The sequence below is a fragment of the Myiozetetes cayanensis genome, unplaced genomic scaffold, assembly GCF_022539395.1.
Source record: "Myiozetetes cayanensis isolate MyiCay16 unplaced genomic scaffold, myiCay2020 scf1, whole genome shotgun sequence".
Lineage (NCBI taxonomy): Eukaryota > Metazoa > Chordata > Aves > Passeriformes > Tyrannidae > Myiozetetes > Myiozetetes cayanensis.
The window spans coordinates 147028676-147044418 of NW_026086604.1; the positions used below are offsets into that span (position 1 = coordinate 147028676).

The following is a 15743-nucleotide window of genomic DNA, read 5'->3' on the forward strand; positions in this document are numbered from 1 at the left end:
CTCAAATTTATAGGACACCCTTTGCAGGTTACAGAGACAGTCCCACAGCTGCTTCAGCTCCACCTCTGCTTGTTGGCAACTAGGGCCACACCGAAAGAATTTTAATTTCTCACTCCCTGATTTCAAAGCCTAAAAGGTATTTAGCACCCCACCTCAATTTTTCACAGTAAGGAGGATCCAAATTTGCAACCTAAACAGACCAAAAGCTTAACGAAAGAAAAATCCAACCCATTTAAAGATAATGATCTTCAGAACCCATGTTCTGATACTGATTTCTTGTCTTTGAAGATGAGAAAAGGGCAGGAACATCCCAAGAAACCTTAAGCATACTTTTTTTCTTTTTTGGAATAATAGTTGCATTCATTTTTGTACTCTTAGAATTGTATCTAGTTTGAATTTTTGACTAAGTTAATCTGCACCAGCAGTTCAAAGCCAGAAATTCCTTCTGCTATGCGAATTCTTTATCAAACTGAAAATATCTGTAGCTATGAATAATATATGGGAATAGATATAATCCACATAAAATTAAGCTATGAAAAACAGGAGCACTGTCTTATCACAGATATCTTTAGTTTTTAATCTGGAAACTGTTATGCTTGTCATCAGCAAAAGGATGGACATCTACCAGGGGCTGACTACAAAATGTGAGAACCTTCAGCTCTTGAGAACCTGAATCCCTTGACTGCATTTGAGACAACCCATGCCCCCATCTTCTTCAACCACCTGCACCCTTCTGCTTTCTCAAAAGCAGTGATAAATAAGAGTTTCTCTCCCTTTTTATTACTGCATTAAGAAATAATGTATAGTTATTGACCTAGCTTTACCTAACAGGACTAACCCTCAAGGTTTCTCCTGGGGAAACACCAAACCCTCCTACAAGCTCTGGCACCTTGGGTTCAATCTGATCCTGCTTCCCTAAGTTCACACTTCATTTGAAGTTCAGAAGAAATGAGTTTTCCATTTCACAACCTGTGTGTCTCCGTTGCCCTCGTTTGTGAAAACACATCTGCACCCCTGATAATCTAACAGGGATAAGGAAACTATTCTGGAGCTGAAGCCACTGCAAGTTGTGAGGCTGCTAAATAGCTGGTGTAGGACCCTGGAGCGAGGATGACATTTTTGAGGCTTTAGGAACTTAAAGGATTTGTATGTAAAGTATCAGTCCATTTGTTCTGCTGTTCAAGCTTCCTGATCTAAAGCAATTTCCATGTGCCAAGAGTAGCAAAGCTTTGAGGCAGAAACAAGCATTACTCATCACTGTATTTTAATTTCTTCATTAACAGAGACATATCCAAGAAGAGTTCTAATTACAAGATTTCCACCATAGTTAATAGTGAATTGTTATGGACCTTTTATAATTTCCTTTTTTTTTTTTTTTTCTTTTCACATAGTAGCTTTAAAGACATCTAAGATGATTAAAAATATTTAATAGTGGTTAATGGTAACTCATATTTACTATGCAATACTCTCTGAAAGGCTGCAGACTTCCACAGAACTCAGAAGAAAAATTAACACGTGGTCTCTCAGTACTATTAAGTCCTAGCTTGGTCTTCAATTCCAACAAGACACAAATTGTATACAAGTTAAACTGGTCACTGTTTGGGATTTATGCATTCCAGCCAGGTCTCATGGCTGATCAGCTCAACAGACCTTGTAGTGAAACGACTGCTGCACTGCTTCAGTCCCGTGGAAATAGTATATTCCCTAAGAAAAAAAAAAAAAAAAAGGGGGTGGTGGTGGCAAGAGAACAGGACTTTTGGTTGAAGCATAAACAGCTGGTCAACACAAATCTTTCAGAAATTTACTGTATAAAACAATCATCAGCTTTCTTCCCTGTAGGCCCATATTTCCCACAGAGACAAGTATCAGAATTAATAAGCCCTTTTTTGTTTCCTGCGCTGGCAATGCTGCCGAGCCCAAGCGCAGCACACTAATTCACTGTTCGTGTTCCCTCCAGCTCACACTTGGGGTTGCACTCCACAGAGCTAACAGCTTCTCCCTGCAGTTACACAGGCAAATACTCTTACAGAAGATAAATGATTTCGACTTAGAACACGGCTGCCAGGAGATGCCAGCTCCTGTTATGGAACAGGCAGTTCCCAAAATTTCTTCTGTAAGTTATAATGGGGAATTGTCCAAATGCATGTGAGGGCAAATGAAAATCCCAGTGCTAAGATTTAACTTCTGTGGGGATTCTGAGGGATAATTCTGGTACCACTCCTTACCAGTGGGATTTTATACTGAACAACTATTTAGGATGTTGCATGAATGTGGCTCTGTATTTCCATCTACCTCTTTATTCAAAAGAATTAAAACCACTGAAGTTGCTATGGATCTACTTTGATTTGGGGGTTGGAAATAGATCACCTTTAAAGTCCCTTCCAACCCAAACCATTGTATGATTATATGAGATACAAACAGGATGAAGTTCCTATTTTAAACCTCCCCAAAGTAATCCTGGTTCTGTTTTCTGAAGAACCTAATCTGCAGCTGGAATGTTTCTTCCTCAGCAGTTACCTCTATCAACAACCAAGCAAAAATCCACGTTAACTCAATTAACTTCAAATTAATTGCAATTAATACAGGACAAATCTGCTTAGCAGAAGATCTATTGCACTGCATTGCACATATAAATGCATAGAAAAGCAACGCAAAACGCACATAAAGCAATGGAAGCTTTCAAACAGGTGATCTCAGCAGACAGCCAGGTTTTACACAGGCACTATAAAGCTCCAAAAATCCTCCTATTTTGACTGGAGGCTTCAGCTTGAAAGTTTAATGAGTGAGGGAGCGGGCAGAGCCCTTTCACAGAGTCACTAAGGGGTTCTCTAAAAACCTGAAGTGATGACATTCGCAACGAGCCCTATAAAAAAAATAAATGTCCACTTAAATTGTGACCAAGCTCACTGTGTGTTTATAAGATTTTCCTCCTGGTTTGTACAAGACATACAGTTCAAACAGCCCAGTTCTCATCCCTATGCAGCAGAGCATCAGGAATTTCTGCCTTAATGGGTCTCAAAGCTCACAGCTCAGGGTTGTCTCAGAGGGTCCCTCTGGACAAACAGCCCTTGGAAGACTGGCAGAGAACATCACTAATTTTAGGTGGTGTTTTTTTTCTAACATAATGTTGCATTTTCCTTCCTGCCACTTTCTCCACGTGCGGCTCACTCGTGCCTTTATTTAGATGATGACATACTAATGGCTGGCTGGGCTCTGTCTGACAGCCAGGAGCACTGTGATACCGGAGAGTAAATGTCACACAACTGCCCGCGGGCGATGGTTGCTTGACAACCCTCCCCTGTCCTGCTGGAAGGAGCATCAGATGGCACCAGAGAAGGGGAATGAGCGTGTTCTAAAGTCACCTGCTCGCTGAGAACTCTACGTCACGACTGCAGAGATAAGTTAATTTTACTGCCTTGTTAAAGTGCTGGGAATATAGGTCAGCAAAATTATAGTTGAGCTTAAAAAAAAAAAAAAAAAAAGAGGGGGGAAAAAAAAATGAAATCCCCTTCTTGAATCATTCATTTCCCTACCAGTACCCAAACCTAACAGAGCACTGCTTTAACACTGCAAAGACAGTGTTCTAACAAAGCATCTCATTTCACTGCTGTACCTGTCAGAGCTGTACTCATTTATCATTTCAGAATTTTGTTCTCTTTGAATTCTTATTCTGTTAATACCTGCACTCACTCTTAGCAAAGATTTTATTCCAGGTCAGAGCACAGCCAGAACACGTTTCATGTTCAAATAACTACCAGTAGAGGAACTACAGTCACCTAACTGAATTTGGCAGGTATGTAAAAAGAAAAGTAATTTAGGAATCAGTGTTTTCATCCATCCAGACTTTTCTATTTCTAGACTTGCACATAGATAAATTCCTTGCACGTACACGTGTGTGCATTCAGACACACAAATACATGCGTGAGCCATATCAGAAATATCAGGTAAGCAACAAAAAAGTAATTCCCAACAGTTCCTAAATCCAAGAAAAAACTGGTGAGAGAGGGAAGATGTGCACAGTCATAGTGATGTCCTGACACTGCTGCTCTGCAGGGTTCTTACAGGAGGCTTTGTAATGTTGGGCTACGTGAGGAGGAAGGGAAAGACGACAAAAATTGGTATCTTAGGGAGTATCCAGGTCTTTAAAGGCTCCCAAATATCTCAGACAAGAGGGTTGTGTCAGTAACTCCACACATCAGCACTGCTATTTTCTGGAAAACTCTGCATAATAAAGTATTATAAACAGCAAAGTAGCTAAAAAAAAAAAAAAAAAAGAGGTATTTTCAGATTTATAAAGCCTAAGCCTTCATCCTCATTAAAAAAAAAAAAGTAAAAAAAGGGCAGCTTTCTGACCAAAAAAGGTTAAAACTAATTAAATTAAAAGCTTCAGCTTGAAGAACTTCTTTTTTTCCCTTCCTTTTATTTAGCCTTGAGAAATAATTGAGATGCCAAACAGCATTCCAAGTTTAATCCAGGGAAGATAAACAGAAATATCAAGGCCCATAAAACAGCAGCTGATACCAAGAGCATCATCTCAAACAAGGGCAGTAATGCAGCTCTAGTCAGTGTGCTCTGTTTTCCTAAAGTGACTTGTTTCAAGTAACTTTCACAGTTTCTAACTCTTCCTTTCAATTGGAATATAGGGAAAAACGAGAGGAAAAGGTTTTTGTAACTGAGTCTCACGTAGTGGTGACGAGTCACCTTTTGCCTCTATTAAAACAAGTAACTTCAGCTTTCAGAGTACTTCAAGCATTTCCAAAATGGTAAAAATTCAGATGAAATCCACATAAAACCCAAACTCTTCTTTTAGTCCCCGTGGAACACGTGCAGTTCAATTCATCTCTGAGTATACAACATCACAGACAGAACATAAAATCCTTTTGTTAACATGCAACACAAAACAGACCTGTTAGGACTGCAACATAAGATGAAACAAAGCAAAAGTTATGAAAATTATTAAAAGAAAAAGGGATAAAAATACATACACTTGGTATAGGCATGACCTGCATCTGGTCACCCTGGGGAAAAAGAAAAAAAAAAAAATCACTGTAAGGGTAATGGCTTTTAAAGGGTAGAACAAAGGTCTGGAGCAGTAAATGTAGCACTCAAACATTTTAAACCAAAAGTTCAAAGTATTCAAGAAACCAGGGTAAAAAAAAAAGTGAAAACAGGGTCTTGCATTTTAGTTGCTGGAATGATCTGTTAGTACACTGGCATTTATGATTTTTTTAGGAGACTGGACTGGTAAAACCCATGCTATGATTAATAAGAGATGGCAATAAGAAAGTACCTGTATTTACTGTAACTTTTTCAGCTTTAAGATCTACTAACGGGTATATTTGTCAGTTTTCACTGCCAGCAGCAAGAGGCTGAGCCAGACCTTGGCAGCAGGGCAGAAACCCACTCCTTGAACTGAACTTCACTTGAGACAACTGACTCAGAAAAAACCAGCATTTTCACTTAGGCAACATAAAAAAATGTATAAATATACAAAAAATATATAAAATATATATTTATATAATATATATATATTAATAAATGGCAATAAACTAACTCAAGAAATCTCACTTTCTTCACCCAGAAAGAGGCAACAGTATCAGAGCTCTTCCCACGGTCTCACTTTTTGTTATGTACTTGGGAGAAGGCAAGAAAGTCTTGGCCAGCTTGACTTTTTCTTCTTTCCCTGGGTCCTGATCTACAGACACAAAGAGACAGCTCCAAATTGGAGAAAGGCTGGTCAAAGGTCACTGACTCAAATATGTAAGGGACTGTGGAAAATGGGGACAAGCATTTGCTTTTTGGTAGGCACAGCACACACCAAAAAAAAATAAAAGGAAGCTGATCCTTCTAGCATAGATATTACTTAGGTAGATGATTTAATTCTTGAAGACTTGGACAACACAGGCTCTGACTTCCAGCAGAGCAATTACTGAAAGAGCTGTTTTCTACATTAGCACAGCCTCTTCCAGCTGAGGAAGTCTTGTGCTTACTTGTTTTGATGTCTACCACAGTGTTGACACATCACTGACAAACAGGAGTAATTCAATATTAAAATCCTCCTTTTTAGTGCTAAAACGTGAGAAATTTTTACTGAAGTTTGACCAAAATCCTGAGAAGCTGAAGAAGCAACTACAGAGAAGCAACTACCATGAACTATCAAAACCTTTGCACTACTAAAAGCTACCAATGATTTCTAGAAAAACACACACACACACAAACTGGCAAGAATCCAAGTTTCCCTCAGGGTAATAGCAATAAGAAAAGAAAAAGATTTTAATTAAGTACGTTGATGTTCTGTTAGTGGAACTGGCTTTCATGGGAACCCAGAACTGAAGTTGCTACAGGACTTGCATTACTGTTTGCTTTATTTTTCTCAAAGAATTTCTCAAATAATGGTATTAATAATAATGAAAAAAAAAAGGAGTAAATTTCCTAAGAGGAACCCTAAAAGTTCCTCTGCAAACATCAAAAAGGTAAAGATGAGAACAGCAAAAAAACCAAGCAGAAGGATAATTGCTCGAGTCTGCAGGGAAACTATGAGGACTCACGAACAGGGAAATGCTTTTTAAAAACAAGCCTGCTATGGGAAACTTCTGAAAAGTATCTTGCCTCAATTCCTAATGCCTTGGAACAGGAAGGGAAATAGGTCATACTGGTATCGTTTGAAATACATGACGGATGACCGCATTTATTGAAGGCTTTCCACGAGCTCCTGACGTTGGGAACAGGACAAAGCTGTTCCTAGAATGCCAAAATTTCCCTATTGTATCGCTAAAATAACCCAGGAACTGATTTGTCCAGCCATTGAAATCAGGGTTTGTTTTTTTTTTTCCATGGCACACTATATCCAGATGAAATGATAAATCCTATCTCTTCCCTTAGCTGCGTAATTTTGGTTTAGAGACACAACATTTCCAAGTACCATGTTGTTCAATGATGCTGTCTATGGTCTTGTGTGGGATCAATGAGCACCAAGTGACAGGCCACATTATTTTGATTTTTTTTTTTTTTAAGAACAGTCTGTATTCAAAGATAAGGAGCTGTTTCATTTTAGAGAAAAATCTGTTATTTTGATCAGCTTCATCATATCCATTTCTTTAACACAAAGCATATTCTAGACCATGACAGGTTCTTTAAAAACAGTAATATAGTTATTATTGGACTCTTTCACTGACTTTCAATATCAAGCTTTGCCTCTTAATATGGAGGACTTTTTGGGAGGTAAAGGAGGTCAGAATGAGTAAGCAACTAGAGAGGAACCAAGCACAGATATGCAGAGGGGGTTTTGTTTTCTAAACAGACCTTCCATTCCACACGTTGATGTTGGCCAACAGAACCAAACATTAGGAATTTTCCTGCTCAGATCAGCAAAGTTAGTTAAGCAGGAGAAAAAGCACTAGGATTTGCATTAATCTGAATTATCTTCTTTCACACTGGAAAGTGAAAGTGGATGCCACATCCATTCAGAAAGCGTGTCATTAATGGTCTCCTCCTCAAAGAGACCACGCTTGTGCTGCTCCTCAAGGTCTCCTGCATGAAGGAGAATGTGAGAATACCTCAAGAATGCGCTCCCCACAAGCTGTTTTTCTCACTTTGATGGACCATATTCATGTGGGATAGAGAAGATCCTTTTTCCTGCTCTGTGTTAAAAACAGATTCCTGAAGCAGAGAACAGTGTTGGGAGACATGACCAAAGGTCATCAAAACAGCTTTCCAACATCACCTCGGAGATGATGGTGCAGCAAAAAGCAGTGGGGAGAAGGAGCCCTGACTTTTGTAGTCATTAGGATGGGTGAGGTGGGAATTCAGTTACAGAGCAAGCAGCAGGGGCAGCTGCAGACCCCAGAATAAACCTCCTTCTAATTCTGTCTTCTTCCCTGTTGAGTGTGGATCAAGACCTTCTCCTCTAATCCAACAACTATAAAAAAAAACTTCCCTCATTCATGCTTCATCTCGTTAACACGAGCCATCTGCCTGATTTGGATCTCAGTGTGAAACAAAAGCAAGGATGACTCCGGTGGAAGTGGGTTGTGAGCGAAATGGCAAAGTGCCAATAGACTTGTCAGAGCTGCCTCACCCACCAGGGCTGAGAGCAGAGGGAACAAAAAGCTATTTTGCATCTAGCTGTTTTCACCTCTCTCTCTCTCTGGATCCCACTCCTTGAAGCCTGAGTGAATGAAATCTGTTATCTGCAAACACCTCAAAGCTCAGATAACAGACTTACCCAGAAAAAAAAAAAACTTACATCCAGAAGCACGCCCAGAAAACTGCACAAATCGAGTCAAGTTGCCAAGAGAAGAATGGGAGTTGAGAATTGAGTTTATTCAGAAGAAAACAAAAACTCTGTCCCCTAAACAAAAAAAAATAAAATGTGGCTGGAAGGTGCTGGGGAGCTGCCTGCTGCTGAGGAGGCAGGAAAAAATTACCACGGGTTTCATGAGGCTGAACATTGTGTGCTCCCAGTGACACATCTGGCTCAGCATCCAAGCTGCAGGCAGGCTGGTGTACCCACTGTCACAGACATTGCAGCTTCACAATACATCTCCATGCTGTGCTAAATGGCTGCTGCATTTTTAAGAAAAACAAATATACCACAGTTTCAGTAAATACAAGTTACTGTCGAAACAAAATGTTGTATTGAAACTTTAGAGACAGAATGGACCATTCATTACCAGTATTAGAGTCACACTTGGACAAGCAGCTGCTCTGTGAGGAGAAGGTTTAAAAGTGAACTCAATACTTTAAAGAAGTTTTTGGGCTTTTTTTTCCCCCTAACAGAACAGAAGTCAGTGCTGAAAAAGATTGTTTATTCAAAACCATGCCCGATTTGGTGTTTCTTCCAATCCTATGAAGAAGTGACATGACACTTGACATGTCAAGCATCATCAAGCCACATCATGAAGCACTGATTACTTTGAAGCACTGATTTCATTTTTTCTAATAAAGCCAAATAACAGTAATAATAAAAATTAAATCACACAATGCAATTACTCTGAACAAAATTTCACAACCGTGTTTTCAATTATTTGATAGAATACTCTCCCCTGCTTTCCCTCCTTTTGAACAGGTCAGCATTTAAAGAATTAAGATTCCTGATTAGAAGGGAGTCAGCTTGTCACGTCAACTTCAGCTTCAAGAATATGCCAGAAGCAACACAGAACAAACACTGAATTCCTGTGAAACCCGCAGTTGTCTTCCCCACTCCTTCCCCTCCTCTGAAGTTTTTATCACCAGTTTTCATGTAACAACTCCACTGAACAGTGAAGACAGAAGGAAAGTACATCCAAGCCATTTTATATGAGTTTCTAGTGGTAAATGTTTATTGTTCATTTTTGAAGGAAAGGGTCACAACACCTGAGCTGACTGGGCCATGGCCAGAAGTGAACTGTAATGTGATAATTAATTAATAAAACACATAAATGAGATAGCAGGTATAAGTAAGTGATCATTTGAGCAGCAGTTCAACAGAATTCTAACCTGGCAATGAGAAAAATGTAAAAAAGAGCTTTAATTTAACAGCAGAGGGGTTTAAGCAGTGTGTTGTCAACCTTTATTTTGTTTCCTGAAACAGGTAATTTGGTCATTCCTGGACATTTAATGTCACCAATCTAGAATCCAAAGCCCACTGTTGCATGTACTTTCCCCCATTAATTATCATTTCTGAGTCTAGACAAGATGCTCAGTGTGAAAGCATCAAACTCCATCAAATTCAAGCAGCCTGCACAGTTCTAAAACAGCTCTCCTGGCAAAAAGTACCATCCTGACAGGGTAACAATATTCCAACATATCCAAGTCTTCAACATTCTTTTTCTTTCCTTAAAGAATTTCTTATTTACACTATGTTAGCACTCAATAAAAAAAAGCACATTAAAAACACATACAAAGCTTATTAGTCCTTAATACTGCATTTAAAATAGCCACATCACAGACTTATTTGCACTGAAGAACCACCTAAAAGTTCAGCTGTACTTGATTTCTTCTATAAAGGTTTGAGTACCTGAGTGCCTTTCATTCAATTAAAGAAAATACACTCTTTAATTAAACTCTCTTCAACATGTTCCTTGAATTTTTTTTTTACTCTCTTAAGTTTTAACCTGGTAATTCTATGAATGCTTCTCTTCCAAATACCCCTTGAATTTTTTTACTCGAGTTTTAATCTGCTAATTCTACGAACGCTGTGATTTGTGCCTTGGTCTCGTGTACAAGTGTTCCACAACTCCAAAACTGCTCACCGAGGCAGTAGAGTGGGGATGGAAACTTGTGTGAGCACATGAGCCAATCACTCACTCAAGGCATAAGATTTACTTAGAAAGTAATTAAGTGTTTCACAAAATACAATCTGGAAACTACCGGCTCCAGACTGTTTTTACTCATGTTTTCTGTAGCGAAAAAGCAAAACTTTGTTTTATGGTTTTCTTTCTAATGAACTCCCATTCTCTCTCAGTTGTAGTTTTGCCAGTAGCCTCACTTCAGCCTACTTTCCATTCCCCAGCACAGTGGAAAGGGGAATTTTAATAGCTTCCCATTCCTTTTTGTTTCTCAGATGAATGTGTGCGCACATGCTACACACTACTCAGCTTTCCCTTCAGCACATCCAGGCTGGATTTCCCTCATTTCAGTCAGAATGTACCTTGGCTAGCAGAAGAAGTCTAAAAATACATGTACAATTCCTCCTCTTGGCAGAATTCTCAGGGCACTTCACCTCTGCGTGAGCAGTTTCAGCATGAACTGCTCCAGTTCAGACTTCACCTCCACACGTACTCTCAGTCTCCATCACTTTAATCTGCTTTCACCAAGCAGTTCCTCTGCTCTTTCTCCTGAGCTTTTCAGAATTCAAACATAACCAGCAAAATCCAAATTGGGATAAAATGGACTGAACAAGGTAGGTAAGGAATCAGCTGTATCAGACATGAAAAATTACGAGAAAAGCAGGAGGGTGATTCTGTGATCTCCATTTCTGCTATTATTCCCCACCATGAATACACCTGTATCTCCAATTTCAAAGTCCTGGAAAACTGCATGGAAAAGATGGCACTCCTGTGTTTGCCATACTGAACTGAAATTCTTCAGCTCGTGACACAAACGCTCTCAGCGTTACCAGAATTAAAAAGAACACATAAAATCGTTAGTGTTGTGATTTTATGAATATGGCAAAGCAATATAATTACTAGAATTCAATGAAAGTAACATTTTGCTGTTACACAAAATGATTCAAAGTGCTAAAATTTCTATCAATTGATTTGACTTATTAGGTAGAACAAAGCTTAATAATATGGAAAAAAATGGCCAAAAGCTGATATTTCTGGCTGGATTCAGCTGTATTTAATGCTTCTCCCCTGTGATGACTTGCTTTTCTGTCACTAAAAACCCCTTTGAAGTGATATTTAAAAGGTTCCACTACGCTCCAGTGGACACATTTTACCCTTTCTGTAAATCAGGAAAGGGAACCAAAGCCAGAGACAACTCAGCAGCTGGAATTTTATGAGAAGTCTACCTTATTTGAGTGTCTCAAGTCAGGTTTTAAATGTTGTTTGCTTATAAAATAGATACAGCCAACACTCTCCATGGAAATACTAGCTTTAAACTGCAACTGAATAGAAAGTATTAGCAATTCACCATCAGGACAGTGATTTTTTTTCTGTAAAGCATGACAGGTTTCTCTCGGAGGGGGAACAGTTAAGACAAACCTTTGGGAGCAGAGTTAAACCTTGGTTAAAAAAGACCAGTATGACAGCAAAATAAGATAAAATCCTGACCTTCTGAAGTCCTCCATTCTCCTCCACCAAAGGAGGCAGAGCACTGGTGCTATTGGTAGATGGTGGTTCGACATTGTAGTCACGAAAGCAGCAGAATAAGGTGCTAAAGATACTTCGACTCCTCTGCTTCTTCAAGCTGATATTACATTGGGACACTGGGAAGAAAAAAAAACACACAGCAGAAAAATAAATTCATGTACACACACCTGGTTTTCCAGACCACAACAACTGCATTTAAGATGTGTAGTTGTTGTACTCAGAAGTCTTTAGCAAGATAACCTTACAGAGGTTCTCCATCATCCTGAGACCCACTTCCATCTCAACACATTTTTTTCCCTTGTTAGACTCATATGGTGATGTCAGCCCACTACAATCATACCGAGACAGTATTCCAAGAGAGCTTTCCAAGTAATATCCAAAGCAGATACTGTAAATACAGACAAAAACTTGCTGCTAAAATGTGTCTCTGGACTGAGGAAGCAGAAGATCTAAACCAAAAGAGACCCACCGAACGCCTGCTGATGCCCGGGCATAGTTTCCTGCCAAATACAGCACCACGTGTGGAACATTTAAAACTCCTGCAAGGGTCAGGAGAAACTCTGAGATGTTCCTGAGTTTCCTCTCTTACTGTTTGACAGCGTTGCTGGAGGACAGAAAGACACAACCCAGAGGCAGCACTGGGAGCTGCACCAACAGCTGCAGGAACAAGGCTGCAGAGGGTGTTACTAAATAAACAGGAGCCCTGGCCTTGCTTTTCAGCTTGCTTATTGGTCCACCAGGACTGAAAAAAAAAAAAATAGTAACGTGGTAAAAAAATTACGTACAGCTCACTGAAAGCAAGTGCAGCATTTTTAAAGACTGAAAACTGCAGATAAAAAGCAGTTTGGAGGAAAGAAACGCACGTAGGACATTTCTAGGGATTTCTAGGGAATTTATGGATTCCACTAAGATTCAAACTCCTGAGAATTAAATCTTGAATACACACTAAAATAAAATGGAGTAATAGAGGAGAGATGAAAAAAAGTTTTAAATTATTTTAAGTAATATTTGATTTGATCACCAAATATTTTAAGGATCCATTGTTACACTTCCAGGTACTACCTATCTAAAAGTATTTGTACAAAACCAAACACTCCCTCATCCCAAAGCTAGAGGGTGAGTGGAATTCTCAGTGAGTTCCATCACACACATCAGTTTACAACTCCCCATCTTTCCTCTCCTCTCAGATTATTAGGGACTGCCACGTCTACCTGAATGTACAAATACATCAACACAAATAACACAATTACTAATACATAAAGAAAATTTCAGCGGAAGAAGAGTTGGGTGTAGAATGGAACTGATCTCCCTGGAAAACCTGAGGGATGGATTCCACCATGCTCTGAAGGTGTGCACGTTCACCCCTGTGCTCTGACAAGAAAGCCACACAATACAGATTCTGAGTGACCTTTCAAGCGCTCTCTGAAAGCAGAAACTAAATCTTCTGATTTTGCAGGCCCAGCATAAGTTAGACATCCAGACTTCCACCTCTAAAAGCACCTGCGAGGTGTCCAGCAAGTCCAACAGTGATTTTCTGATCTCCACACAGTCTGTACCCTTGGCCTTTCAGTACATAAAGGGGGCTTACAAAAAAGAGGGGGAGCAACTTTCACACAGGCAGAGAGTGACTGAACAAGGGGGAACCATTTCAAATTGAAAGGTGAGAGGTTTACATGAGATATTAGGAATAAATTCTTCCCTGTGAAAGTGGTGAGGCCCTGGCACAGGTTGCCCAGAGAAGCTGTGGCTGCCCCATCCCTGGAAGTGTCCAAGGCCAGGCTGGACAGGGCTTGGAGCAACTTGGGATAGTGGAAAATGTCCCTGCCCATGGCAGGGGGTTGGAACCAGATTGTCTTTAATGTTTCTTCCAGCTCAAACTACTTTAGGATTCTGCAGGGAGCAATGCTCAGGTTCAGTTAATAATTAAGAGGAAAGTGCACCAGTATCAAAAACTAAAAGTCTGTAAAAATTTCAACCATTTAAAAACTGCTCCAGGTAAGAGAATAAAGTCAGAATTGTGCACAGATTTGTGCGTGTCTGTGAGCCTAAGGAAGGTGTTTCATTACTTTAAAAGGCATCTGTAAACTGAAACCAATCTAACACTGCTTATCAATACTCCAGTCAAACAGAAAACACACACACAACTCTGGCCACTGCTGGTACAAGTTACAGTAAAAGACTCATTCTCGGAATGTCACATTCTGTTTGCAGCAACATGAGTTCAGAAATCCCCAAAGGATGCCTGGGCAGCTGGGAAGTACTTTTTTTAAAACAGCAAGAGAACTGGTATAGCAAACACAAGCAAGTTTGTTGCAATATAATCCAGGCAAGGAGAACTCCTTTCCGACATTAAAAATTGAAATATGCTGAAATTAGAACGGGAAGAACAATGCTGTGTGTCCTGTTCCATGCAGTTAGTGCCACAGAAACCTTCCTCATAATTTTTATTTTGTTTCCAGCCTCTGTTTAAGAATATGAGGGCAAATAATGCCATTTGAATGCAGGTACGAATTACAGCAGCGTGTTTAAACTCTTAACTTGCAGCAGATCAGTGGGAACACCACAACCATTTCAAAACTAACAGTTGTATCTTTCTCTACTTACCACAGAAAGAGGCAGTAAACAGCAAATTGTCTAAAATAAACATTCAAAAATCTCAGACAAAAGAAATACTGATTGGGTCAAACCTTCTAAGAATACTTGGATCAAATCATACATTTGAAATCTGACCACTCCCTTTCACTTACTGAAATATCTGTTCTAGGAAAAATAATCCTTCATGTTGGTTTTAGTCTTGACAATTTTGCCATTCATAACACAGTGGTGTTTTAAATAGGTCTTTCCACTAATTCAGATGTTACTTTAAAGGGATATTCTTTAAAAATAATGTATTCTAGAGGCTTTACTGTGACTTAATAAATGATAATTCTGGATGCAGTAAGGAACTGAAATCCAAGTGGATTTACGTGCAGTGCTGTATTAACATGCACAGCTATTATCATATGTAGAAAAAACTTGCACCATATCTCATTTTTAGCAACTATGACAGTGTTGTGCATCATGGAAAATATTTTCTCCTTCCTTGGTTACACTGAACCACCTGCAATCCATGTGCTGTTTGCTGGATTTGCTCTTCTTAAAGCAGTGACAGTGCAAACATAACCACCACAAAGGTGAAAAGAAGCATTAATACTGAATCACTGCCAGTAAATTTTAAAAAGGCAAAACTGCAGAGGACAAAACCTGGCATTCCTTAAAAGCTTACAGGTTAGACCAGGTAGTCATGATAATGGAAGGGTAAACTGAATTAGCTAAACTCCAAGTGTGAGTGGCGTCCAGCACACGGAATTTAGGGGGCATTTTCTCCCCTCCCCCCCTTCCGTCTTTTGGAAGTTGCAATTTCAGTTTCTGGAGCAGTCGTCGACAAATTCCACTTTCATTTCTTTGTCCCATCACATTTTGAACCTACACTGACTTTTAGTGCCCAAAGCATCCCATGGCAGGAAGGTCCACAGCTCTGCCAAGAGTTCAGCTGCTTCTTCACCCTGACCCTCCTTGTTTCTACAGTCTCTAATTCACATTTTTGAGCAGGAGGAACACACACAATTATCCAGGATGAAAGGAGAGCACCATGAATTTATACACCCACACAATACTTTGTTCTCTTACTTTCCTAATCTTTCCTAATATCTTATTTGAGTTTTACAACAAGTGAGCGCTGGGCTAATGCGATTTTTCAGATCTGATTGTAACACCAAGATCTCTTCATTAGTAGATATTTCAGGCATCACTGCAAATGTAAATCAAGAATTCTTATCTCTTCCCATGCAGAAAATGTCACATGTATCTACACTTAATTCCATCTGCTATTTTAAAGGCCAGTCATTCAGAATCAAGCTGCCCTCCCACAACTCTTCAGTTTGGTTTTAGATGTATATACAGGTGCAC

At 39.4% G+C, this 15743-nt stretch overlaps 1 protein-coding gene across 3 annotated transcripts in view; it reads right to left on the reverse strand.

Annotated features, from left to right (window-relative positions):
* CTDSPL (CTD small phosphatase like) overlaps positions 1-15743 on the reverse strand; it is an 82516-nt gene that overhangs the window by 23702 nt on the left and 43071 nt on the right. The window contains exons 2-4 of one of the 3 annotated variants that reach the window (XM_050320831.1): positions 11757-11911; positions 4986-5018; positions 1651-1704 (exon numbers count right to left, since the gene is read on the reverse strand). In XM_050320831.1, coding sequence (XP_050176788.1) covers positions 1651-1704; positions 4986-5018; positions 11757-11911 — 242 coding nt within the window. The remainder of the gene's footprint in view (positions 1-1650; positions 1705-4985; positions 5019-11756; positions 11912-15743) is intronic. The other 2 variants (XM_050320842.1, XM_050320853.1) reach the window with 2 other exon arrangements.